The sequence below is a fragment of the Gadus chalcogrammus genome, chromosome 7 (assembly GCF_026213295.1).
Source record: "Gadus chalcogrammus isolate NIFS_2021 chromosome 7, NIFS_Gcha_1.0, whole genome shotgun sequence".
NCBI lineage: Eukaryota > Metazoa > Chordata > Actinopteri > Gadiformes > Gadidae > Gadus > Gadus chalcogrammus.
In genome coordinates this window covers 28611263-28638762 of record NC_079418.1, presented here as the reverse complement: position 1 = coordinate 28638762, position 27500 = coordinate 28611263, and the positions used below count along the sequence as shown (strand labels likewise).

The 27500-nt window shown below is 47.3% G+C and overlaps 3 protein-coding genes across 3 annotated transcripts in view; 2 read left to right on the top strand and 1 right to left on the bottom strand.

Annotated features, from left to right (window-relative positions):
- The window catches only part of LOC130386106 (peripheral-type benzodiazepine receptor-associated protein 1), a 62245-nt gene extending 53125 nt beyond the window's left edge, over positions 1-9120 (top strand). The window contains 9 exon segments of the mRNA XM_056594885.1: positions 755-897; positions 1401-1569; positions 2325-2393; positions 3233-3274; positions 3926-3947; positions 4069-4162; positions 4630-4701; positions 4987-5109; positions 6449-9120. Coding sequence (XP_056450860.1) covers positions 755-897; positions 1401-1569; positions 2325-2393; positions 3233-3274; positions 3926-3947; positions 4069-4162; positions 4630-4701; positions 4987-5109; positions 6449-6808 — 1094 coding nt within the window. The 3' untranslated portion in view covers positions 6809-9120.
- Positions 9121-16328: 7208 nt separating this feature from the next.
- supt4h1 (SPT4 homolog, DSIF elongation factor subunit) lies at positions 16329-18152 on the bottom strand. The gene is made up of 5 exons (XM_056595101.1): positions 17977-18152; positions 17729-17835; positions 17594-17649; positions 17290-17343; positions 16329-17102 (listed from the first exon to the last, which is right to left on the bottom strand). The coding sequence occupies exons 1-5, from the start codon at positions 18043-18045 to the stop codon at positions 17035-17037; spliced, it is 354 nt and encodes a 117-aa protein (XP_056451076.1). The 5' UTR covers positions 18046-18152; the 3' UTR covers positions 16329-17034.
- Positions 18153-18903: 751 nt separating this feature from the next.
- hsf5 (heat shock transcription factor family member 5) lies at positions 18904-20985 on the top strand. Its single transcript, XM_056594884.1, has 5 exons — positions 18904-19162; positions 19226-19465; positions 19628-19635; positions 20348-20770; positions 20920-20985. Exons 1-5 carry the CDS (start codon positions 18904-18906, stop codon positions 20983-20985), a joined length of 996 nt encoding a protein of 331 aa, XP_056450859.1.
- Positions 20986-27500: the final 6515 nt, after the last annotated feature.

The window sequence follows — 27500 nt, the reverse complement described above, 5'->3', positions numbered from 1 at the left end:
CACAGCAAGGGCACCACGGCCCCAAACCACTTAGAGGCAAATGTCCAGCAGGCATCCCTGAAAGCCTATCGTCCTGCAACACGCAATACGAGAAAGTAAAAGTGTGTGTGTGTGTGTGTGTGTGTGTGTGTGTGTGTGTGTGTGTGTGTGTGTGTGTGTGTGTGTGTGTGTGTGTGTGTGTGTGTGTGTGTGTGTGTGTGTGTGTGTGTGTGTGTGATTGAGAAACAGGAGAGCTAGGTAGCAGCTGGATTTATTAAGCAGTGTTGTATGTGTGTGCATTAGGCATGGGCGATTCGCGAACGATTCGGTCAGAACGAACAAATCCCGAAGGTGAACGACGAGAACTGACTCCCAAAACAAGAGAACTGTTTTTGTTTTTTTAAACGTTTACATGGTGGTAGCTTGGGCTAGTCTTCTCAAAACCAAACACGTGTATGCTTGAGCGGCGTCGTAAGCTAATGCTACAGAAATGTGCTGTTTTCCATGCATTGTCACCGCCTGAGACCTTCTGGTGTTTTAAAAGGCTCCCTCATATTTAAAAGCAAAGGGGTGAGGCCAGACACCTGAGATTCCCTGCCAAATGACGCAATAGACCATATGACCGTACGAACTGAACGTACGATTTGTGATAGTGAAGGGAACTGAAAGAACTGACTCCTGGAAAATGATCGTTTTGCCCAGGCCCAGTGTGCTTGGATCCTGTGGGCCACAGGTGGTTGTGCTGATCAATGGGTCTTCGTGTGTTCTTCCACAGGGGCGACGGAGCCCCAGCCCAGCGTCGGGGAGGGCGACGTCCGGATCTTCGTGGCTCTGTTCCCCTACGACCCCACCTCCATGTCCCCCAACACGGACGCCTCGGAGGACGAGCTGCCCTTCAGAGAGGGGCAGATCATCAAGGTGGGGCCCCGGCTCCCCTCCCACTACAGCAGCTTAGAGCTCCGTTATAGCAGTTTATAGATCAGTTATAGCAGTATATAGATCAGTTATATCAGTTTATAGATCAGTTATATCAGTTTATAGATCAGTTATATCAGTTTATAGATCAGTTATATCAGTTTATAGATCAGTTATATCAGTTTATAGATCAGTTATATCAGTATATAGATCAGTTATATCAGTTTATAGATCAGTTATATCAGTTTATAGATCAGTTATAGCAGTTTATAGATCAGTTATATCAGTTTATAGATCAGTTATATCAGTTTATAGATCAGTTATAGCAGTTTATAGATCAGTTATAGCAGTTTATAGATCAGTTATAGCAGTTTATAGATCAGTTATAGCAGTATAAAGCTCAGTTATAGCAGTATGTAGATGTTGCAGCATAGAGTGATGGACCAGAGACCTTCCCTCGGTTGCTGGCGTCTGTATCGGTCTGTTTAACACCCCCCCCCCCCCAGGTGTACGGGGAGAAGGACGCGGACGGGTTCTACCGGGGGGAGTCGGCCGGTCGCCACGGCTACGTGCCGTGCAACATGGTGTCAGAGCTGCAGGTGGAGGACGAGGAGACGCGGCAGCAGCTGCTGCAGCAGGGCTTCCTGACCACCCAGGCCTCCATGGAGAAGATAGGTAGGTCAGCCAGACCCCCCAGCCCCCAAACCCAAAGGTCACCTAGCCACCCCCTCACAGGAAGTCCTCCCCACGGCCGTGACACAAACCTCATCACAAGCATCGTCCTCTGCCGCTAAACGGAGAGATGCTATCTCGCTATCTGCATCCTGTGTGTTCGCAGGATGCAGATAGCGTCGTGTAGAAAATCCCCCGGCCCGTCTGTTCCCGGATAAAACACGCAAACGACACGTTAGGACATCACACGTGGTACAACCCACTCTGGATACAGAGGGGCGACCCTCTCAGACACAAAACACCCCAGGGGGCGCTATCCCCTGGGCAGATCCATTTCTGTGCCTTGATTGTGTGTTGTGCACTTGACGTTGTTTCTATCGGAGAAACCTCCACCATCAGCCCGACGTGTCTCCGTGGAGAGGCCCGTTGTCGTCCCAGTGCGGCAGTACTGTGATGCGGATCACATGTGCTCTTGTGACCGCCTGATGATGATGTGATCCTTGGGAGGTCCAGCGCTCGCTGGGCGTCGGTGGCCGCGGCCGCCCGCCGCCACCGCCGCCGCCGCCGCCATTGCTCATGGGGTCGTCATTGTGGATCACCGGCATCTCCTCACGCTGCCTCCTTGTCCCATCCGCTGCTCTCAACGTGTCGCGTCTGTCTCTGTGTGTGTCTTCCCCCTCTTTGGTTCCCCTCCGCCCCTCTGGTCGTGTCCCCCCGTCCCCTCTGCTGTCTGTGTTTACTTTGTACACTCCATGAAGGCTCTCGCTCACATGCTCCGCCCCCACGCCGCCCTGCCCCGCCGCCCAAACCCAGGCGATCCAGGAAAGGTGTGTCTCGCTGCAGACCGTGTGCATCACCCCGACACACATCTCTCTCTCTCTCTCTCTCTCTCTCTCTCTCTCTCTCTCTCTCTCTCTCTCTCTCTCTCTCTCTGTCTCTGTCTCTGTCTCTCTGTCTCTCTCTCATTGAAGCTGTCACTTGCTGCCACTCATTCATCGACCAGAGGGGTTAGGTTTGCTGCCTGTTATTTCAGTCCAGTAGGGCAGATAGAGACCGGTCTGTACTGACCTCGAGGTCACATCAATGCAGAATGACCACAAGGCGATAGGCAAAGAAACGGCATAATCTGATCTGACACACAGATCCCTATGTCAGCTATGTTTGGAAATTCCCCCTACTGCTTTATATTGGTTTCATATTCACCAAACTTGAATTACTACTACTACTACCGCTACGTGGTTCCTGTCAAGTACCTGTATTAACAATAATGTGATTATACAATAATACACAAATGCAGCTGTAGACGGAAATGAGATATATATATATATATATGTATATAAAATATTTACAGAATAATATAATAGGATCTGTTTGGCTGAGAAGTACCTTTTGAATGGTGTTGTAAAATCCGTGGTTGGATAATTGAATAAGAAGGTGACTGGATGGATGGCTTCGACAGACAGCTCACCCAACCCCTCTGATCGCCTCCATGTGTGATTCTCGTTGGGTTTTGTGCGGTTGATACTCTCTGGCAGCCTTTTGTTGAAGGTCACCATTGCTACTGGGTTCTGGTCGTTTGTGCACGGGGGTGTGAGTCATGTCTGGGTCTGGGCCTGGTGTCCGATGGAACCAGATCTAACCCGTTTTGCCCTGTTTCTCCCTCCAGTGGAGTCTGCTGCACTCTGGGAGGAGAGTGTAGACTCCTGCAGTCCAGGTGGGTATCCAACGTCCCCCCTCCCTCCCCCCAGGGGGGAGGGGGGTATCCAGCGTCCCTCCCCCCAGGGAGACACCCCCCAGGGCCTGCTGCATGTCACCCTTCTCCGCATTGTCCCCCTATTTCTTACTCACTTCCCCCATCAGCTCGTGTACATCTTGTCCTCGTGTCCGTCTGCACGTTGGTGCGTTGATGATATCAATGCAACGATCGTAACGACAAATCCAGTCATTTAAGGAACAGGATTCGTCCCCTGCTCGCTGACCGAAACAGTCATTTTGTGTTATCTGCACGTTAAGTTTCGACAGTAGTAAACGTCTTTGGATGGTGTCACCACGGTGTGTCTTGGATTTTTTTTCATTTTCGTATGAAGCGATAAATGTTTCTGTGGGCGCGGACCAAGTGCCTTGTGTCGTTGACCAATATCCCGCCTCACTTTCAAACCCTGTTTTTTGCCCCAATCCCATTTCTACCCCATACCCCTCCCCCTTGTTTTGAAGGGGTAAGGGGAAGGGGTAAGGCGTAGAAATGGGATTGGGCCTTTATTTCCTTACAGCCAGCATGTCTTGACCACCGCGTTCTCCCCAGCATAGCATGATGCTGCGGGCGCCCCCAGCTGCATGCAGAGCCCCCCCAGAGGGGAAGCCCAAAGGTCACACCCGTCCTCATTCATGGGGGGATGGAGGCCAGACACTCAGCGCTGTGTACCTCTCTGTCCCACACACAGACTCCAGCCTGAGCGCTCCTGCGTCTGCTGCCGCCCCCACCACCCCCACCACCACCACCACCGCCGCCGTAGGCAACCCGGGCCCTGGAGCACGGAGGATGGTGGCCATCTTCGACTACGACCCCAGAGAGAGCTCCCCAAACACGGACATAGAGGTGTGGCCTAAACGCCCCCCCCCACCTTACCCGCTTCGTGTGTACATGGCTCAGTGATTGAGCTGAGGGACAGGATTTAGGAGATTTGAGAGTATTTTTGTTAGATTATAGGATAGTAGAACTTATTACTATAGTTTAACAGTCAGTGTCATGAAACGTCTGGTGTTTGAATCGGCATGAAGGGGTTTGTGTTGTGATTTCGATTTCACCCGCTGCATATTATCCTGCTTATTACACTTAAACTTACACTGCAAAAAAAAAAAATATTTTCCACAGATTTGTTAGATCAGTGGAAAATAGCATCAATAGCAATGCCTGTGAATCATAGCAACGATCTGCTACACAGATATATCATCCCAATCCCCTAATAATGGACCAATCAGCACCGCGCCTTCCACAAGGCCGTGTGTTAACGCCGCTGGTTCTTTGCTCCCTGCCCCCCCCCCCCCCCCCCCCCCCCCCTCCAGGCTGAGCTGACCTTCAGCGCCGGGGACACCATCCACGTGTTCGGGGACATGGACGACGACGGCTTCTTCTACGTGAGTTGCCATGACACCCAACGACATCACCGCCCCCCTCGGTCTCCAGAGCCCAGAGCACAAAGAGGCTCCGATTCGGCTTCATATTTGTAGAAGAAGAATAAATAGAATCCCATTGTTTTAAGAAGAGCCAAGGCTGACAGAACGGGGCTGTGTTTTTCCACTCGCTCCCAGTAGGACTCGCGGTCTAATTTAGAAGCAAAGTTCAAAGCTATAAATTTGCATTTGAATGTTAGAGGTGGACTCTGATGTTATCGTGTTGCTCCACCGTCGCTCTCTCCCCAGGGGGACCTGAACGGACACAAAGGCCTGGTGCCCTCCAACTTCCTGCAGGCTCTGCCCGACGAGGACCCCCAGGCACCGCCCCCCCTGGCCCAGCCCGCCCCGGAACCCAAGAGAGACCCCCAGGTAGGCTCAAGACCCCCCCCCCCCCCCCCACCCCCCCACCTGCCCTTGAGGCTACAATGGATACACATGCTCCACTTTACTAGTGGATTCAATGTTGTCACACCACGGACTGTCATTTTGTCCACGAGTGTGTATCGCTCAGTTTTATCCCTTACGTCTGCTCACGTTGTGTCTTCGGCGTCTTCTGTGCGATGGCTTTAATGTCCCGCCCGGTACGGTCTCTTCTGCCCCCCTTCTCTGTCTTGCGGCATGCCCCTTTTTTTTGCAGAAGCAGAAACGAAGTGTGCACTTTGAGACGTGATCGTAAGTGTTGCTGCTGCTCTGCGACGCAGCGATCCCCATCGCTGTCCCCATAGTGTCCCTACCGCCCCCCTATACTGTCCTGTTAGCGTCCCCTGTGGCTAACCCCTATACTGTCCCTGTAGCGTCCCTACCGCCCCCCTATACTGTCCTGTTAGCGTCCCCTGTGGCTAACCCCTATACTGTCCCTGTAGCGTCCCTACCTCTCTCCTATACTGTCCTGTTAGCGTCCCCTTTGGCTAACCCCTATACTGTCCCTGTAGCGTCCCTACCTCTCTCCTATACTGTCCTGTTAGCGTCCCCTGTGGCTAACCCCTATACTGTCCCTGGAGCGTCCCTACCTCTCTCCTATACTGTCCTGTTAGCCTCCCCAGTGGCTAACCCTTAGACTGTCCCTGTAGCGTCCCTACCTCTCTCCTATACTGTCCTGTTAGCGTCCCCTGTGGCTAACCCTTAGACTGTCCCTGTAGCGTCCCTACCTCTCTCCTATACTGTCCTGTTAGCGTCCCCTGTGGCTAACCCTTAGACTGTCCCTGTATTGTCCCTACCTCTCTCCTATACTGTCCTGTTAGCGTCCCCTGTGGCTAACCCTTAGACTGTCCCTGTAGCGTCCCTACCTCTCTCCTATACTGTCCTGTTAGCGTCCCCTGTGGCTAACCGTAGCCTTAGACTGTCCCGCTACGTAGGGTCCAACCCTGAAGCCCCCTAACCCTGTAGTCCAGCAGGGAGGAAGTCATCCCTGTCGAGTGTGTCCAACTCCCCTCTCCCCTCTCTCCCCCACTCTCTCCACACTCTCCCCCTTAACCCCCCCTCCACCCCCCCCCACTCTCCCCTCTCTCCCCTCTCTCCCCTCTCTCCTCCACCCCCCCCCACTCTCCCCTCTCTCCCCTCTCTCCCCTCTCTCCCCCACTCTCCCCTCTCTCCCCTCTCTCCTCTGTTGTTCACATTCACCTGAGAACGTGCTCCGGTTGCGCTGCAGTAAAAGTCCCATCGTTAGCCTGGATGCTACAGCCCTCGCCGTGTGTTCTCTGAACCCCAGAAGGTGAGCCCGACCAGCGCCGCAGAGCAGCTGGACCCAGAGCCGCCGCCGCCGCCCCACGAGGCCCGAGGCCCCGCGACGGAGCCTCCCTGCCCGGAGCACACGGAACCTGAGGCCGTTGACCCCGCCTCCGACCCCGCCTCCGACCCCGCCTGCGACCCCGCCTGCGACCCCGCCTCCGACCCCGCCTCCGACCCCGCCTCCGACCCGGGGTCCGACCCGGTGTCAGACCCCGGCCTCGGCTCCCCTCCCCCGCCGGAGGCCCAGGCGGACTGCTCCCCCCCAGAGAAGAAGAAGAAGAGCTTCTTCGCCAAGGGGAGGAAGCTCTTCAAACGGCTGGGCTCAGGCAAGAAGGACTAACAGCAAGGGAGGGAGGACCGGTCACATGACCGCAACGGAGGGGGGGCAGGTCACATGACCCGCTACGGTCAGGCCACAAAGAAAGCGCTTTTATTTTGAAAGGACCTTTTTTCTTTCGCCTGGATTCTCACTCCAGGAGGTCAGAGTTCTCTTTGTCGATCCAACGCACTGCACTGACCCACAAACTCAGTATTTTTGGGTTGTAGTTTTATCTTCAGATCTACTTTAGCGCACCTGCTGTGGCAGATAGGAAACCAACAAGGACAATAATCCAGCCTGCATGCAGAGCCGCGGGGGGAGGAGTCCAGATAGATGTGTTAGTACATCTGCATACAAGCCAGTAGTCCCATTATTCTGAGTATCTTAGATACGACGTTGCTCTTCAATTAAGCCCCTTAAAGACTTTCAAACTCAAGAATCATATGCATACTAATATTTAGTTCTCATTACGAAATCGATCACATAGCTCGCATCCACGAGTCGTTCCCTGGACATGCATGTACGTACACGCATACGAAAGTCTTTAACTCTAGGGCTTGGGCGAATAAGTCAACTGTTTATGACACCCTTCAGTCAATAGAAGATTGAATATATCGGGACAGTATATTATTACGGTATTTTAAATTATTCTAAATGACTAGTGTTGTGGGTAACATAAGGTTAGCGTAGCTTCACTCACATGTCATTTCCTGAGAGGAAGTTGGCAGACAGCTCTGATCGGGAGACTGATTCTGCCATTTATTTTTTACTTTATTATTATCTTTCAATCGTAACTCAGTGATGCTAACTTTTGGTCTGCAGCCCGTCAGCATGACATTGAGTTTGTGGATCTACAAGCGTGCGAGCAACCAGCAAGCTGTTATAATCACACGACATGGCGTAACATCATGTCTAAAACGCGTAGATTTGACATTTGAATTATTCAACAGCTAATGTTTGAATAAAAATGTAAACAGAAAATGTTATTCTTAACATTTACCAGAATTTAGTATTCAATCAAACAGTACAAGTAACAAGATAGTAGAGACTTGTGAGTGCCAACCATGCATATACATTCTCCTTTACGAAGCATACATACAAATATATGTACAATTATTTTGAAAGTATAAAAAGTATTCTGAGCCATTTTCAAACATTTGCTTAAACCTGGCTGTTGACTGGTATGGGATCATTATTCTCATTGCGGTATTAAGTCACACAGTTTAGCATTGACTAGGGAGCCTGGTTTTCTGTCTCGACCCGTTTTGCGTTATGACATTATAGATCAAACCACGGCATGTAGAAGCTTTGACCTCCAAGTGACGCAATCGTCCGTCCGTCCGACCAACGATTAGGCACATCCGTGTATAATAGTTTCAGATTTTAAGCAGCAATGCATGCTCTTAGTCTTAATTTAGACTACGCTTTTGAAGCTAATGTGTCGGCTAAGGCTTAGCTTAGCTTTTCAGACGGGTCTTGAACTGTCTTAGCGTTGCTGCTTATCCCATGAGCCCCGGGCAACGTAATAACACCCAGCGATCGTCTTTGGTAGAAAAAGTGGTTTGTCCCGACACAGGGACGTGAAGTCATTTTCTCAGGTTTGTGATTTTATTTCAACTATTTTGTGGATTCTGTGTGCGCCAGTCTGCAGGCCATAGGGGTCGGATCAGCGCGTCTCAGAACCACAGAGGATGCCAAACTCCACGGTGCTGTTAGCCGGTTAGCGTAGCGTGCTAGCATAGCATAGCTGGTTAGCCTAGCCGAGAGACGAGACCCAGTGGCGTGGGCGGAACACGGCCCCGATAGAGGACGGTGAGTCCGTAGTTTGTACAGTTGGACTCAAGTCGCAGTTCGGTAGAAGTATAGGCCGCACCTGGTCACAATTCATTTAGCTCTTTGGTTCACGTGTCATGACTGTTGTTAGGTTTAGGTTCAGTACATGTACTGTAAGTCTGTGCTACATAAAAGGGAGAAGAATAAAGAGCAGAGATGCCAAGGAAGAACACGAGGGTATGGGTGGGGTGGGGGGGGGGGGTTAACAATGACACTTTAGACTTGGGCTAACAGTTACCGATAAGAGAGCGAGAATTGAGGTCTGTGTATTTATTTAATACTTAGTTATTTATCGGGTTTTATGTTCATGTGGTTGGTTAAGGGGATGCCTCAAAGTTGCTGAAATGTACAGGGACAAACAGTTGTACCACTATTTTGTATTGGACGGCCTTTAATGCAATTCAAGCACTCCCCCCCCTCCCCTCCCTTTTCTCTTCCTCCTGCTTGCTAGCACATATGCTAACGCTAACATAAGGCGGCTACACTGTTAATGCTCATCTATAGCGGACTGTTTAGCTTACGCCCGCTGCCCCCCCCCCCCCCCCCCCCCTTACTCAGTCCCCTCCGTCCCCCCCGACTAAGGCCTAGAGGCATAGGTAGCGTTTAGAAAGGGTCCACGAATAATACTAATATTTAGCCTTACGAGACCTTGTTTAGTCTTAACGCGTTGTTTACAGGATGTTTATTGGCTGCGTTGCATGATGATGTTCTGCCCGTCTTCTGCCTTATTTATGTTATTTATGTCCGTGTTTGTCGCGTCGTCGTCGTCGGGGTCCACTCTCACGTGTTCTGAGCGAGCGTTGAAGGATCCGTAGGGCGCAGAAGGCCGTAGAGTTCGTGTCTGTACATAAGGAACAGAGTTCGCTGTGTGGATTTTTCGACTGTGGTATATTTTCATACGAGAGAACTTTTTCTTTTTTTTTCTTTTCTTTTCCTTTTTCCTGATCTGCGTTCGTTCTTTGAAACCGAGGGAAGAGTTACCTTTTATATATTCATGTTTTTATTACCCTTTTGGAAGCTCATGTGTAAATATTTTTGTTAATATGTTTTTTTTCAGACGTCTTTTTGCATGTCAAGACAGTGTTGGTTGGAGACAGTAACTAAGGGGTTAATGCACAGGACGGAATTGGTGGGGAATTCAATATGAGTCTTTTTACTGGAATAAAGTATGTATATTTTCACAGAAAAAGTGGTGCTGATCTCATTGAACTGATAAACTGTTCCTTGGTAATACTAAAAGTAGAGAAGAACATTTCCTAAAATAGCTGCAGAATCTCCTTTTAAGATTCTCATTTAACTAAGAAAATGTTTCTTCACAACACTACCATGAGGGTCAACACAAACAGTCCAGACCAGCTGCAGAATCTCATTTAAGATTCTCATTTAACTAAATCAATCGCCCTCCATAACCCTACCCTGAAAGAGTAAATAAATGTCAGAAATAGTTGCAGAACCTCTTTGAAGATTCTCATTTAACTAATAAGATGTCCCTTCATAAATACCAAAAAATAAAGAGTCAAGAAAATGTCAAATAGCTGCACAATTATAAAGTTTTTATTTTGTCTACAAAATAGAAATACAAAAACACCAAGACTTTCAAAATCGATCACCCCCCCCCCCCCCCCCCCCATACACAAATATACATGCATCAAACATATCCAAGCACATACAAAACTACACAAACTCATATGATGGCAAAACACTTTAAATTACCCAACTTCAAGACATTTGGGCAGTGGACCACAGACATCAAGAAACCAAAAGGGGGGCGTGGCTCCCCAACGCACCATCCACCACCCATGTGACCCGACAACGGTAACACAGCAGAGAGCAGATGGCCACGTGTGAGAGAGACACTTCCTCTTTTTTCTCTCTCTCTTTTTCGTCCTTCCTCATTTGCCCCCCAGGGTGCCGCTCCAGCGTGCCGCCCTCGCCGCGCTCCGCTCTCGGTTCTCTGCCTCCCGTAGCCAACAGTACACTCATCCATAAAGTAGGAAACACTACACTGTGGGCGAGGAGTTTAGTAGTGCTTTCTACTTTATGGATGACTGCACTGTACATCCAATCGTCGTTCGCCGTCGCTTGTCCGGTTCCTCCTCCTCCTTCTCCTCCTCTTCACTCCTCCCCTGTCGGGGAGTACCTGCTGTGGGCTCGCACTCCCTGCACGAGCGCCCTGGCACTCTGACCACTCAACCCCGAAGAATAAAGAAGAAACACCGACAAACTGACACCCTCAGTTTGGCTGCGGGTGTGAACACACTTCAGTGGAGCAGTACGACGAGAAGAGTGCCCAGTTCCTGATTTGCCTTGAGGATATTTACATATTTGTTAACGTTTCCAGGGGCCAATGCTAGAGTCAACACTATTGGACCGTTGGAGTGTGAAGCAACTGAAAAAAAATGCTATTGGCTCCGCCCATTCATCCAACTGTGGCCCAGTTGAGTTTTCGCAGCCATGTTATAGGGCGAACCCTTGCCTGTGTCAGCACTATCTGGTGGCAGCCATGTTGATAAGCATGAGTAAGCCTTTTTATTACATTAAACAAATGATCCTTTATACATGTAAAGGTTGTTTGTTTTAATGCGATTTTAAGTTTTTCAAATGTACTGCGAAAACAATATAAAAAACAATATAAAATGAAACCACGATTAAATTTCAAACTAGACTGAAGAATTGCACATGCGGTGAATAACGTTAACCCTGAAACATCGTTTTAAATCTGCAGTAGAATGAGAGGGAACAAGCAAACAACACACACGGTTCCGTAACCCCAACGCACAAATTAAAGAGGTGCAATTAGTATTCTATCAAATTAATCAAATTAACCAAAAATAAATAATTGTAGTTAAAATGGCCTCCCGATGTGACGGATCTCATACTTTACCTTCGCCAGCGCGTACTTATTTTCAGTTTGTTCCTCCTGACGAGCCCCACTAGCCTGCCCTTGCCGCTTCGCTCGTTCCAAGAAGTGGATGAAGAAGAAGAAGTCGTCTCCTTTTGAAGCCGCGCCGAGAACCACGTGGGCCAACCACAGGAAGGGGTTCAACAGTCGAAAGCTGCTGTCGTTCTCTGCTTCCGGCTTTGCTCGCCCTTTTTGGGCCCTCCTGCTCGTGCACTACTTTAAGTGCGAGACGCTAATACACAAACGTACCCCGAGTGACAGGGACGTGTACCCAATATTAGTTTAGTTGATTGTGGAGGGTTGTGACCTTTATCATTGGATTTATGCGTTATAAACATCTGCTATCTTTCTCTTGTAGAATCAAGAATCTAGCCATTGGTTTAAGCACTCCAAATCCAGAACAGTGCCATGATATTGCCAATTGCGTTGGCGACACATCGAGCAGGGCAGAGGTGTACATTTTCTTTACTACTTCACACTTTTAAATTTTTCTGTTTCCATTTGTCAGTTGAGCATTACTCTGTACATTATTGTTCCTTTAGGCACAATAAAGGCTACGTAATAAAGGCTATATACAATGGAGGCTCTTATATTAGGTGTAATGTCATGTTGAGTAATCTGCAATCATCCGAACCAGAGGGGGAAGAAAGGTTACAACACGCCGACGAGTGTAACTCTATTAGAAGATAGCATTTCTTGCAGCTTCGAACCAATCTTGGGTTTGAGAGATAACTACTTTTTCTCTAAAGAGTCATTGGTAAGAGCCAGGTAGTTGGATGCTTGCCGCCATGCTAAAACCTCTTCATGAAATACGACTGTGGAGAGTTTATCTCAGCGCAAGATGGTTCAGTTTGATAGGTATCAAAGAAGTTTTACAGGAAGTAAGTAATCAGTTGATGATGCACATGTTTTATTTTCAGTTGCCTTCAGGTACACGACGTAAACGACGGAGAATGACAATGAATAGTCAAAGACTTTGTTAAAAGACATTACTAAATACGCATGACCCGATAAATAACTAGATTCCCCTCGCATTGAATGGCTCTAACCAAAAAAAATCCTATTACATTGCTAGGAGGACCGATTCAATTTAAAACTCAATTTATATTGTAATCATTGACACAACTATTTCATTATGTCTGCTATGCAGTAAATTAAACATTACAGATTCCAAACCAATTTTTACCAAACTGAAGTACTTTTCTCAATTTGACTTCAAGTCCATGTTCAGTAAGGCGGTGAGATGTTTCCATTACTGCATTTATAACCTGGCTTTGTATTTCTGGCTTCGCATAATGGTTTTCACAGCTGAAAGGCCAGAGGTTTCGTTTCCCTGTGAATGTGAAAACACACTCTCTGTAGGCTCTTTGTCTCTGCTACAGGTAGGTGGTTTCACGACAAAGGAAACCTGCACGAGTTGGGGTGCGGTGGTGACTCCCTTCTAGCAGAGGGGATGCAGAACCACAGAAAGTGTTTGCAAAGCTGCAGTCTGGGCGCCATGAAAAAAGGTTGATTGAAATTTAAATGTGCGAACGAAACGTTGCTTCGACGGCAGTGAACACCGAGTGCTGCGGTCTGTCTTACAAGCTCCGGCACATTTTATCCTCAAGCTGATGATGGTGTAAAAATATGCATTTTGGTTTTTTTAATCTTTGAGTAGGGTTGTAGAGCAGTAAAACATTGAATGGGCAACAGCATGGTACCTCAAAACCCTACAGACAAACCCCCTCTCTGTTTACTGCAGCTATTTCGTTATTTGTGATTTCCCGCCTTTTTCTCGCGACCATCGCTGCCTCGACCGCCGTAGGTGGATCGGTTTTATTCTTCGTATGTTCCAATGTGAAATAATTCTGAACAAAGGTGATGGCTCTGGGATGGCTTAAGGTTGAGGTCTTTTACTTGTAATACTTATCCTTACTTACTATATTTGATATCAAGGAGAGTAACTAGAGTACAACGCTGCTTCACGGCACATTTACACACTTCTGAGTGAACAGAATCTAGAATCGGACCATCGAGTCGTATCTGGATCCGTCGGGCAAAACACACCGCACGATGTCTCTCACATCTGGTGCCAGAGAAGCAGATCAACTATAGCAGGGGTGCCCAACCTTTTTTGACCCAAGATCTACTTTTCAAGTAGCCAACCTCCCGAGATCTACCAGCAAACCTACCTTCAAGCGGGGGGGGGGGGGGGGGGGGGGGGGGGGGGGGGTAGAGAACAATTGTTGACGGGGGGGGGGGGGGGGGGGTTGTATCGTGAACCTACGGACTTCAGTGGGGGTTTCATTCCGTCTGCGCACGGCACCTTCTCAACGATAATCAATAATCTTCCTCCCACTCAGGGTGAAAATGGTAGGTCTTAGCTTGTTTCCCCTCAGCCATGCCAACGTTTAGGAGTGTGTAACTACTGTTGACGGCTTTCAACTGCTGTTAACAGCACATGCGCTACCGCGCGTATATGTCCCGCGCAAATTTAATTTTATTAAAAAAAAAAAAAGATTTTTTTTTTTTTTTTTCTTCACCCCTCGCGATCGACTTGGGATCTGTCGGCGATCTACTGGTAGACCGCGATCGACTGGTTGGGCACCCCTGAACTATAGGTATCAGATTGATCACTTTTATACCGCGAGGACGGAACTATCTGATGCTAAACTTACCGCAGCATATTTACCAAGGGAGACCATGAGTCTACATGGCGACTGCTTCCAATACAAACTGATCAACTGTCAGGCCCTGGTTGAGCTGTTCATGTCTCACGTGTGTGTGTGTGTGTGTGTGTGTGTGTGTGTGTGTGTGTGTGTGTGTGTGTGTGTGTGTGTGTGTGTGTGTGTGTGTGTGTGTGTGTGTGTGTGTGTGTGTGTGTGTGTGAGAGAGTGTTTCTGCCGGTGAGGAAGCGATCCTGGGTCCCTGCACTGAGGAGTGCGAAGCAGTGGCCTGGGGTGGTGGTGGTGGTGGGGGGGGGGTCCCTGTGATAGACTTATCTGGTGTGGCAGCCATTTCCCCTCCCTGTGTCTTCTCTACAGGCTCCAAGCTCAAAGCCCATGCCCCGCGACACCCGCCCCCCCCCCCCCCCCCAACCCGCCCGCCCACCCCAAAGGAGCAGCTGTTATCTCCAGGGACCACCGTGAACTCCATGTCTGAATGAGACAGGGAAGTAAGGAACCGAACGCGGTATCACCTCAGTGCGTCGCATTAGGTCTCGGGTCAGGAGGAGATGGCCTCATTTGAAAATGAGGTTGGATTCATTTTCACAGAACACGACAATCTATGGCTTAGGACACACCTCCTCTTCCTTTCCCCAAAGACCGCTCGCTGAGAGGAAGTTTCTGTCGGGGACTTATGAAACAGTCACACGCAATCACCATGTGCACACGTGTGTTTTGCGTGTGAATGCGCGTGTGCATTGTGTTACCTTCTAAGATTCAACTTTGACCCAATTTAAAGGCTTCCAGCCAGTTCCATTGCAGCTCATGGTTGCACATTATGATCAGATTGGCCGGTGATGTAAGGGTTTGAACGACTCATTTTTGTAAGTTAGATCTTTGAGGATCCCTGAGTGAATTGCTTCACTTTTGCTTTGTGGCCAAAAGACATTGACATATCCAAATAAGGGCAAGTTCATCATTGAAGCCTCCAATGAGACCATGGCATACAGCCCTATGTGTGGCGGTGCTAGTGCTTCTGTCCCTAGAGGTGGGTCAATTGCATTGCATTATGGGTAGTTTTGCATGGGCGGAGCTGACAGCAAAATCCTCCCCAGATAGAGCCTGCGGTTGGCAAAATGTTTCGTTTTTGTTTCCTACAGGCTTATTATTTCATAACTTTACCTTCACCACATTCAACGGGAAACCAGAGTGAAAGTTAGAAACCTTTTTGTTATGTGACAAAACGTTTATGAAAAAAGACTTGCATGCACCATCTGATATGTTATTGACCCTAAAGTGCAATTTCCAGTTGAATCAGTAGATTCCCTTAATATCTATAACTAATATATCTTTGTAGTCCTTGTGTTAACCTTTAATTCATGCATCCTTGGGGAACTTGCAGGTGGCTTACTGATACAGACACACTTTATCCATTTGAGATTCTCTGGGTTAGAATGTAAGACATTTCTAAGCAGGTTAATAAGTAACACTAATATGTACTGTGTAGGTATACTCAAAAAGGACAGTATATTCCAAATATTCAAGCAGGGTGACAAGATACCTCCCCAACCTCCGTGGGAAAGAATGAATATCTGATTCAAAGCAAAGGAGTCCGCTCAGCCCAAACGGGCGGGACGTAAATTTTTACAGCCGACGGTTGCCGACCCAAGGTTCCAACTTGCATATCGGTGGATGATCGAGTTGTAACGCAACTGGGTCTGACTTATCATCATTCATACTTTTATGTCCTGGGAGCGCTCTCCAACTAATTCTTCGAAATTGTTAATATTAAAGTGTTTTAGTGCTTTATTGGCCCTAATGCTCAGCTTCAGTCTGTTCTGGAGTTTGATATAGAGCGTGTCCTTATGATTCAGTCTAATTTAACAGTGATGTTATGCAGGCCCACACCTGCTCTTAGCAGTCTGTTGGTACTCAAGCGGTTGGGGTGGCTTCCGTCTTGACACGCTGAATAAGCCTTGGAGAGGACGTATCAAATGTGTAAATCGCAGAAGGGAGACCACAGTGTGCAACTATTCACTTGTTAAGTTTGAGTACACGTTGTACTTTGTGCCTGTATGTAAGGCATAGTTCAGGGTCAGGTAGAGCGCCGAGCACTGAATACCTCAAACATGAAAGTCACTGGCGATTTATGAGCGCTAATTAAACATGCATAGAGATTAAAATGTTCAAGCAAAGAGTTAAATTGCATATAATCTAGGGATAATTTCTAGACAATCTTCTGGGGCACTTTTGAGATCATAAGTTTATTGCTTTAGCTTTCAAAGGTGAACCTGAGCCATGTAAGGAGGATGCAGATTGAAGCAGAGACTGTCGGTTAACCCCCCTTGCAACGGTGTAAATAAACTCTAAATCAGCTCTTTGCCTGCACATATCAATACTGACAAACTCAAGAATGGATGTTCCGTACATACATAGAGGAGCTCTGTGTCCCATCACTTTATCTCTCAACGATTGAGATCCTTGAAGGCCATGGATGCAAGTTCTTTATACACATACACGCATACAAAGGCAAATGACAACCCTGGCATCACAGCAGTATCTTGTGGACAGTGTACGTATTGCATTAATCATTTAGAAAAAGGTTTGTGTGCTGTTACGAGCACACATTTCGTGGAGGGACTAGGAGGAAACTACAGCTATTGAAAACACAACCATTCCCATTTGAAAAAAAAACATTTTAATTAAAACTACACATGGTAAAAAAAAAAAGGAAATAATGTATTGTATTTATGTCTTTACAAGTTGTGTGTTTGGGGTTGGTGGTCTTGGATAGCCGGAGATGGGTAGTGGGCTCTGAGCTTTTGCAGGTGACTTGATAATGAAAACATGGAGAGGATGACGACTCAGGACTTGACCGCCGTGTCCCTGGACTTGTAGATGACTCCTCTGCTCTTTAGCTCCCTCACCACGCCTGGTAGGGTCAAAGGTTACCGTGTCAATCGATGGCAACTCAAACCAAATGCATGACACTCAAAAGTTAATGTGTTTGGTTATCAAAAGTGCATTGGACCACCAGAATGTAAATGGTAGGTCTGGGTCGAAAATAAGTTCTACTTTAAATAAAACTATTTCATATGTGACTGAGGAAGAAACCATACCTGGAGGCAGTCGCCCTGTCACAGTCACAGCATAAACTCCGGGTTTAAAGTTACCTATAAGACAAACAGCGTTCAGACAGGTTCAACTTTGGCAGGACAAAAGAGCTATATTTGTGTGTGTAATCGCCGGATAAAAGCATTGGTAGCATCTACTTGCAAGAAGGTTCTGTATTTGGAATGTGTCCAGGATGTGGTATAGTTACGGTATTTTAATTTATCCATTGCATACATTATGCAGGAGAGCTAGAAACCATAGACAATAACTTATGGTGTATGTGAATTTGAACCTGCGAATAGTCCTCACCAATTCTCTGCCATTTCGCTACCCAACTGTCCTCTGGGATCATCATGGAGATCACACTGGGGAAAAGCAAAGTTTATTAATAACAAAGTGTCAATATTTAGTTTCCATAATCCATTGGGGTATCCAATTCCTTACCCATCAAATGAGGAACTTGTGCATTCGTACACCATTTCTCTGTTCCCCTTCATTTGAAGATATGACTCGCAGTTGTCACAGCCGTCATATTCAAACTGGTCAATAGTCTGTTGAAGGAATTAAATATATATTAGATATTATATTGACGATAAAACGGACCATCATCACAGCTGCTGTTGTGGTAGAGCTAGGAGTGTGGGTTTTAGCCATTAGCTAAATGGTTGCCCAATATAATTTTGCACTGTTACCTTAACAAGAGAACATAGAAGACACGCCCGTTGGTGGCGGAGGTCTTTGGGGACCGTTTCCAGTGCCATTAAGCAAGGTTTTATGGTAAAGTGGAGAAATAAGTCTGGAGATGCTTGTTTGTATTTCCGGCGCGGAGTAAAGCGTAATAATGCGGGTCCTTACCCAGAGGACCAGCTGCGGTGCGCCCTGAGCCGTGCCTGTCTGAAATCATAATGTTCGACGGTGAGGGGAAACACCCCCATCTAGTGGATCAATGGAGAATTAAAGATGGGAATGGATGAATTTTTTTTTTCTTGCAAACCTCAATATAGGCAGGACAGGTGAAACTATTTCGAAGCTTTAAACTTTTGAAAAATTGCTTGTGACTTTTTTGTGGCCATTTATATAAACTGAACCATCTTAAAAAATAGAAAGAAGAACAACAACGGCAATATATGTTTTCAATGGTTTAAACATAATGTAAAATAGTAAATAGGCCGAATTAAGATCAAAAAACTGTTTGATCAAGTACAATAACAACAACAACAACAACAACAACAATAACCACCACCACCATGTGTTCAACCTCGGAGAGAGCCGTCCTGCGCGAGCCTTCAGCGATGAAAAACGGTTTGGATCTTCCAACGGATCTCACCGTTGGAGAAGGTAATCGCTCGAAACGCAGCTTCGATTTTAAATAAGAATTTTAAGGCAATACCATTAAGAAAAAGTTATAATATGCAGTTGATTGATCAATAAAACCATCAGGTATCTTTCCCAATCTATTTATATTAGTTTGAGTTCTGCTTTAGTCTACCGCACCTCGCTAAAATACGGTGATACAGTTTAACGTATTTTTTTAGTATCATCACCATAGAACATTATAATAAAGATCAGCAAAATAGATTGTTATCATAACGTCACTACCTCAATTCCAGATCACAGGCATGGCTGATCGCGACAAGGCACACTCCATCAACCCCAACCACTTCCCTGCCAAGCTGTGGTGTTTAGCGAACCACCCGGTGAGCAGAGCCGTCCGCTGGGACCCCCGCGGCGAGGGGCTCATCATCCACCAGCACCTGTTCGAGACGCACTTCTTGACCGGCCCGCAGAACGCCCCTGGCGGAGGAGATCTCTTTAAGACGACCAACTTCAGCAGCTTCATCCGTCAGCTGAACCTGTACGGATTCAGGAAGGTTGAGAGTTGGACGACGACGAGGGGTAGTAGTGGTGGAGGTGGTGGTGGTGGTGGCGGCGATGGTGGAGGTGGTGGTGGGGGTGACGTTGATGGTGTGCCTGCCTCCCCGGTGGTGGATCATGGGTTGGAGCATCACTTTCGTCACCCAAATTTCCGTCAGGGTCGTCCGGAGCTCCTGGTGAATCTGAGGAGGCTCACCAGCAGCAATAAGGCCAAACTGGAAGCAGGCCTGGAGGTGAAGTGTAGACCCCCAGGCCGTTACCATCAATCATGGACCGGTAATATTGAAGATAAGGTGGAGAGAAGAGGTAAGATATGTTTCATGCAATTTAGTTAACCCATACAGAGTCAAATAATACAAGAAAAAAAGCGTGGTTTTCAAATACCTATAGCCTAAGTCGAATATTATTTCTCACATTCATTTTAAATGATTTTATTACCTTATTTCCTTTGCTTTACTCCTTCTACAGGTGGTTCAGTAGGCCTACTTGGTCAGAAACCACCGGCCCCAGCTTGCCCGTACACTCCAAGCAGGCCTACCCCGCCTATTAAGGAATACAGCCGCACCCCAGTCCCTTCCCGCGGTTGGATGATGGCCGATGGCAGTAGACCATGTATCCCGATATCTGTCCTCCATCACTACCCTGGAGAGAGCTCTGGTTCTGCCGCGGTCCACATTCAACAGGGGGCTCACGGTCCAGCAAACCCTGGGCAGAGATTTTACAATTTAATCAGCCACGCGCCGCAATATCGGCCCACTTTCTATTCCTCTGGTGGGCATCTATTCCCTTACTGACGTTCAGAATAAATGGCAGTCATGAAACAACATTTGAGTTTCAATTAGAAGAGAATAAGAACAGTAAGGAACCCTTAATAACTGAAGTGCTTTCCTTTTATTTTATTTTTTTAAATAAGCTTATGACTTCCACGTTCCAAGCCCAGTTTCGTCAGATTTAACAGGTGGTGGAAATCAACTATCACCATACCCTCATCTCAGCTATTACCAGGTGGGTGCAGAGGCACTGACCTTAAAGTGATAAGTTAATTATTTTGAAGGATCGTGAGGTCACCATTCAGACATTGTTTCATAGTTTCATTATTTCAGGGATCACAAATATATATATATTTGTGTAATCAATAAGTTCTCGTATTTTGATCCAAATCTGCTTTTATCTTTTTTGTGTTTTTAGCCAAATGTACCGGTGGGTCTGTTGTATCCCGGCAACCATTACCAGGATCTGCAAAGTGTTGAATCCCAGGACCTAAAGAAAAACGACCTGAACTTGGACACCGTCTTCCAGATCATTGATGAATACCCATCGACCCAAAATGTCTGCATGGTTAATGTGGTGACTCCAGAGAAAGCGGTTCCGCCGTCTGGACCTCCCGTCAACAGCCACTGTTCCCCCCTGCCCACGTCCTCCCAGGCCTGGGCGTCCTCCACCTTGGTGGAGGACAAACCTCCAGTGGCACGCTCGCCTATCATCATCAGCGTGCAGGGAAACAGTGATCGAGGGACCGGTACCTACGACATGAAGCCCATAAAAGAGGAGATGATGGAGGAAGCTATTTTTAAAGCCCCTCTGAGTATACATAACCACGCTCTGGTCAAGGTGAGTGTATAGCTCAGATAGGTCGCTGCAACCTCTTGCAAAACACCCCAGAGGTTGAGAAATAAAACGACATATCTGTGCACGTGTAATAACCTTCCGTTGTATAACAATAACCAGAATGAAAGGCAATAACCTTGCTTTCCCTCCAGGTGAGCAGAGACAAGGTAGCTAAGGCCAAGGCCAGCAGTGCACTGAACGATTCCGCTTTGCCCTAGAGAAAATAGGCAGTGACGGTAATCAAACCAAATGTCCAGGTAATGTATAACCACCTCTCATAGTATCTATTATTGGATCGGTACAGGCATGTAGGTTTCTACATAAGTCACAGATTGTGTTGATGGTTTCATGAAAAACGTATTAGTCAAAAGTCAAAATGAATGACTGGTCATTAACTGGTCATTTTGTTGTAGATGGTGGTTCTGATGTTTGTGGGACTGCAGCTTTGAGGGATCCAATCCAAGCCTTTGACACATTTGTAAACTGTCATGATTTTTCCAGTTACGGTTGACTCAGTGGTTTATATGATCGGTTTGTTTACTGTGAAATTTGTGCGTTCCAATGTTTAACACATTTGTATTTGATACATTTGGCACCAAAAGCTATTTATACTCTAAAGGATGTTTATTGTTTTTGTCTTTGTCTTTAACGGGCCTACGTCAACATTGTTTTACAGATTGTTTATAAATCATAATAACATGCACCCATAGCATGTGCAGTGCTATGTTGCGCTGTCAAGTGTGTGTACTATTTTTAAAGAACCAGTGTTATTAAATTGTATGAGTAGAAAATAGTGTTTAGAGTATTTTATTCCATAATGTGACTTTATGTCTCCTTGTTGACTCCATGTTCTCAGACCCTTTGTGCGCTAGGGGGAGCCCGTGAGTTTCCCCTTTCTCCCGCTGTACGGTGCAGCTGCTCCGCCCTCAGCGAGCGAGCGACGGACAGCAGGTAGACGGTCAATGAGATCCCATGGGAGAAAGAGACTCTGGAAGGTAGACTTTGGGGGAGTTTAGCGTCTCACCGTTTTTTTTTTTCCCGAGCTTCAAAACCTTTGACGAATGCCATAAGAGGTATGGCAACTCGACTCTTGGATCGGGTATTGTTTTAGTGATAACTCGCTTTCAACTTTTTCACTTTCTTCGGTAGCCTGGATTGCACTAACTTACGACTGTATACCGTCCAACTGACTGAACTTGGGGAAATACATTCTTTTATCGTGGAAAAACAACGTTTTTCACAGAGGAGTAACTTAAAACCACGGTGGATGGATCTATTGCAAAGAATTCACGTGTCACCGGACGCCTTTTTAATTAACTTGTTATAGCATGTGGAGCGGTCCTTCGGTATTGGTTAATGATTCATTAATACGGTTTTCTCCGTACAGCTTCATGTGCTGGATTACCCACTGTGTGTCTTAGTGAGAGTTTACGTTTATTTGTACTATTACTACAACTTCACCTACATGCTACGGGTTGGGCAGCATGTTCCAAAACAATCTAGCTGCAACTTGTATTCCAACCTTTGAAGTTCAAGTCGTCGGCATTCATTCCCCCCCACCCCCCCACCAATGGGGAATCGTTCAGCGCGTGGGGCACGGAGAAGCGTTTGACGTGCTCGAGCAACCTGTTGCGTGATTGGAAACTACAGTGACCTGTGTGTTGTTTTTTTTACCATAACCGTATGAAATACATTGACGAATGAAGACCCGTACATGGGTGCCAGGACCCTCCGCGCTCCGACGGAATATAACAGTTAGTAGGTCTGCGCGAGGCACATAAGGACGTTTGTTGTTGGTTTTATGAATGGCTTGCTGTTGTTTTGGAAGTGTACTGCCGGTCACAATGGTGTACATGCTCATGCACCCGTTCCGTTCTGCCGCCTATGCTTGTCTAATTGGATAAAGGCTCGTGGTACTTCATATCTTTTCACAAGTGACCAATTTTCATGCGGCGGTATTCAATTGTATCCCTAGGACTGATGCATCTCTGTAACGCGGCTTGTTGAGGCTGTAACACGTAAAAGAAAACCTAACAAACCATCGGATTCTCATACTATGACGGCATTTAAGCAGCTATTATGGCAATTCTCAAGACTTAAACATTGTGGTCGGACCTATTAACGAATACTTTGAAGACACTGCTTTCCCAAAGACTGAAAGAAGGATTGTGGGGACTTTTTTTTTTTCTGGTTGAGTGACAACTCCGGGTGGTTGCAAGCTTTGAGGTCCACAATGTGCGGCCGGAGTCCGCCGCTGCAGCCAAAGCAATGACTGTTTCCCATCGGAGACTGGCCGGTCTCTGGCCGTGGCTGCTCATGGCGGCCCTACAGGTGGTGTTTGGCCAGACAGGCCTGGGACTAGCTGTGGCTTCGGAGTCCGAGCGCGCGACCCCCAGAGCTGTCATCCAGGTGACACTGATGAAGCCCGACCCGCCGGGAACAGACATCAAACTGGAAGGGGTGTTTGTGGGTGGAAGCGCTGGTTATGCAGAAGGGAAACTACTACAGGTAGGTGTCACACAGACCCCCCGAGACAAAAGAGTCATCTTGGCTTTCATATTCTCGCAAGGCTATCTATGCATTTTTTTATTTTTTTTTATTAAATACCGTAAACAGTCCCCCCCAAACTTTCTCTCGAAACACTGATGTTTTGGTTCCATATGTTTTCTAACATTGAAAGTCGTTTACATGGCACGAACAGTTTGGTAAAACACATGATATTGAAACCGCTATTGAAATTATCTGCCATACTTTTCAAAAGCATGCCTGAGATACACATGGCTTCCAATATTTCACCCCTTATTAGTAAAACTGTACCAGTTGCAAACCCAGCATGTTTCTATCATTATCCAGTCAGTAGCGATGATCCCATGCATTTGTTAGTGATGTTAGCCCATTTCTACTTGCTTTTATTTGTTTGATGTTGCCCCGCCATGATCCGATGTATTCTGCACAACATCATTCAACCTCTTAGTTTAGTCTGTCAAGCTCTGTGATTTATTTTTGTTAGTTCAAGGAGTTGGCTTAGTAGGCCTGGGCTTAAATTACACTTACGAGTCATTTAATTAAGTGCCTCTTTAGGTGTTTTGATATGAAGTATTGGCAAACGTTGAGCCCTAAACAACAGTCACTGAGGGCAACAAGGCTATAATTGAAGGGAAAGCTGTAGTAACGTTTTGAAAACAAACATTCTCATGTCATGTACAACGTGGTATGTGGCCTATTCAGTTAGCATATTTAGGATTTGCGAGTGGATTAGGGGCATAAAGAGAGGCTGGTTCCATTGATTTACTGTCTCCAAAGAAACGGCAGGACAGAAATGAGGTCCTGTAGGATCTCGTCTCTCCTCACCCACCAGGTGTTTTGGGGCTTTTGAATTGCAAGGCAGATGCAGCAGTTGGTGTAATTGATAAGGATTTACAGAGCCTCTTCTGTGAAGATAGCATCAGTCACAGTGTTTTTTTCGATGAAGTTATACGCCACCCTCATTATTCTCTCATGTTCTGTGTGTGCACCACATTAATACACAAATACATTGCGAAAGTCGCCCACAAGTACGAGATTCCCAGGGTTATTCTTTAGTCTAGAATCTCTATGAACTCATCAGAGACTCGGCAGGGTTTTAAAACGTGGTTGCGGTCCATCTTTCGAGGTTGTTCGAGAAACCTTCCCTCCTGCGCCACCGATACAGATAGAGCCCAAGGCGGTTCCTCCATCAGGAGAAGTTGTCCATTCCCCCACTCTGAGGCGGGTTCATCATCCCCTCTGGTGGAGGAGCACTAGTGACCCATTAGCTAATGGACACATACGGTTGACCCTCTAACCACGGGGCCAGCCATTGATTACAGTGCCCATAGGGCTTTTAATGGAAGTAAGGCGTGGATGTCTCCCCAGTTTCCCCATCTTCCTCCGTGCCGCGCTGGGTGTTATTCTGGGGGGGGGGGTGCTCTTTGTTCCCGCAGCCAGCCCAGGCCTGCCCCGACTGGCCCGGGCCGCCCTCGGTAGCCTGCTTTATGTTCCCGCTCCGTGTTCCTGTCCTCCGGCAAAGTGGATTGGTCGGGGCGGGCACGTAGGTGTGTTGGTGGGGGGCACTCCTCGTGGTGTTCCTCTGCTCTCGCTTCTTTAATTATATCAATGGCAAAAACAGTTAGTTAGTTCAATGTTTGGTAGGTTGCACACCTGTCGGGTGGCGCCGAAGTCAACCAGTACAAGTCAAAAGGGGCCTGTTACCAAGAGGTTCGTATGTAACCAGCTTTATACTCACGTTTTAAGATATCGTATTCATTCTGAAAGACACTTCTTTTTTTTACCCACAATCTTAAAAAAAAAAGAATTCCACACTGTAGCCAAAACTAAAACATGTGAAGCTGTCTTTCTTTCCCTGCCAAAGCATAAGCACAGCCATGTCATGTGTACCACACATGTAACGCACAAAACACAACGTCGTAAAGCTTCACCGTGACAGCGCGCCCTCCGGGCGGCCCGATCCCCCACTTTGACTCGTATTCCGACTGCATCCAGGTCAGCAGACTGTGGTTGTGTTTACCTCCCTCCCTTCCATCAAACTGTAATCTCTCCGGTAGAATGGCCCGTCCTCTGAATGAACACACACTCTGGAACACTCTCTGGGCTCGGGCCAGCCATCCGGACAAATGCGAGTGCTGAGGAATTTCGACTCACTCCCTCTTCCAAAACAAAGCTTATGGAGTGGCCATATGAGAGGCGAAAGGGGTTCTGGGATAGCTTTGAACTTGAGAGGCCTGTCAACTGTCCTCTCGACCCAGCCGGGGCCAAGGGCGGCTGGATTTATTTCCTTTGCCACACAGTTGAGGGCCCCAGAAGCCATTCCGTACTAAAGCAAAGCTTCCCCTGTGTTTGATCCCCCTTTTTAAGTTCCCCCGTCTCCTCACAGGTGATATTCCGTGATATGTTTCTAGATAAATTACAGTGGACCCCGATGAACACGCAAAGAGACGTTTAAATCAAACTTAAGCCGGTGTAGATGCACTTCCCGGCAGTGTTTTTCAGTAGGCCTGTGTTTTGAACCAGTCGCACGGAATTCAGTGCAGTGAAGCTATTAAACAATTTTATGGTCCACTTTCGTTTCCATCATATACTCTCCTGTAGGCCGTGCAGACACACACACAGTCATCTGGTGGGTGGGTCGGGCGGGGGGGGGGGAGGAGGTGGATGGTTGGAGAGGTGGGGTGGAGGGGGGGGGGGGTGGGAGGTTGGAGATGGTGCGAGGGCGGCGGGGTAGCCCAGGGATAAGATCAAAGAGAGTCCAGTTCCAGAACGTGAGCTGGGGTGATTAAGGGGATGGAGACTGTTTACACTGTACTTCCCATCGCCCCCCCCCCACTCTCTCTCCCCAACCCTTCCCACCTCTCTGTAGATTTCCTGTCCATATTGCCCATCTCCCTGTGGGAGATAAGAGCCTTTCCAGGGCTCTGCCTGGACCATCATGGCTAGGTGGGACTTGGTCCTAGCGGTGCATTGAATAGGAATTACGCCTGAAAAGTTGGATTGAATCTCAAACTCTGCCTGTGTATACTTTCCTACTTTTCTTATTTCTTATCAATTTAAGTATTTAAATTTCAATAGTACACAATTTTATTTAATGTCATCCACTGTTGAATACTTAACTAAATCAATTATTATTAATCCTTTATAATACAAGACAAAAATAAGGATGTTAGTCGTATTTTTCTGAATTTCACAACACTCACACACACACACACACACGCAAGCACACAAACACACAAACACACACACAAAAACACACAAACACACACACAGTTTTTATCGCTGGCATCCAGTGCCATTTCCCCTGGCATGGACACTATGAGTCCTCACCATGGACGGCAGAATAATCACTGTGATCATCCTGTTCCCAATGGGCACGAGCATAAAGATAGCAATGAAACCGGCATAAAGATAGCCATGAAACTGCTGATTCGGTCACAAGCGACTGCAATACGGTCCGAAAAGATTGCGCTACATTCAAAAGCCTTTTTATTCTTTTACGACGTATACGAAATAACCGGATGTTTATATGCTACTGAGTTATGGGCACATCATATGACGCTTTCGTTTCTTCCAACGCGGCTGGTAACAGTTTTATTGATAAAAAACACACATTTATCATCATACCATTGTTGACAGGTTTAACACCACATCCAAGAACAGGTCGTATTAAATAGTGTAAAAACAAACACACCACACTGATCCAGTGAATCCCTTTACCACAAGTACCGTTTCCTGGTCCAATCAGAAGGGGCCACCTAACGGCTTCTCCCCAGAAGGTTCCAGTAAAGGCTGAAGGAGAGGAAGCCGGGGGGGATGGGGGGGGGGGGGGGGGGGGGGGGGGGGTGTGTGACCTGTTGACCTCCCTCGAGCCACAGGACGTGAACGTTGCGATGTGTCCCTGGGTCACCAGAAACCAGGGTTCAGCAGCGGGTCGGGAGGGGGCGGGGGGGGGGGGGGGGGGGGGGCGTGGTCTACCCCTTGAGATAGCCAGACCCCCGTGTTTTTAAGTCATTATACAGGAGCCCTGGAATTCATGAACGTTTCTGCCAGGCCTGCCTTACGCACTGCACATTCATCTCCTCCCCCCCGCTAAAGTCATTTAAATTAACATTTCAAAGACTCGTTGCTCCAGTGTACCCGTTTTTATCGTCGGGCACGCTCTTGTTCGCTCACAGGGCCGCTCCCGCTCTCTTTGCACAACGCG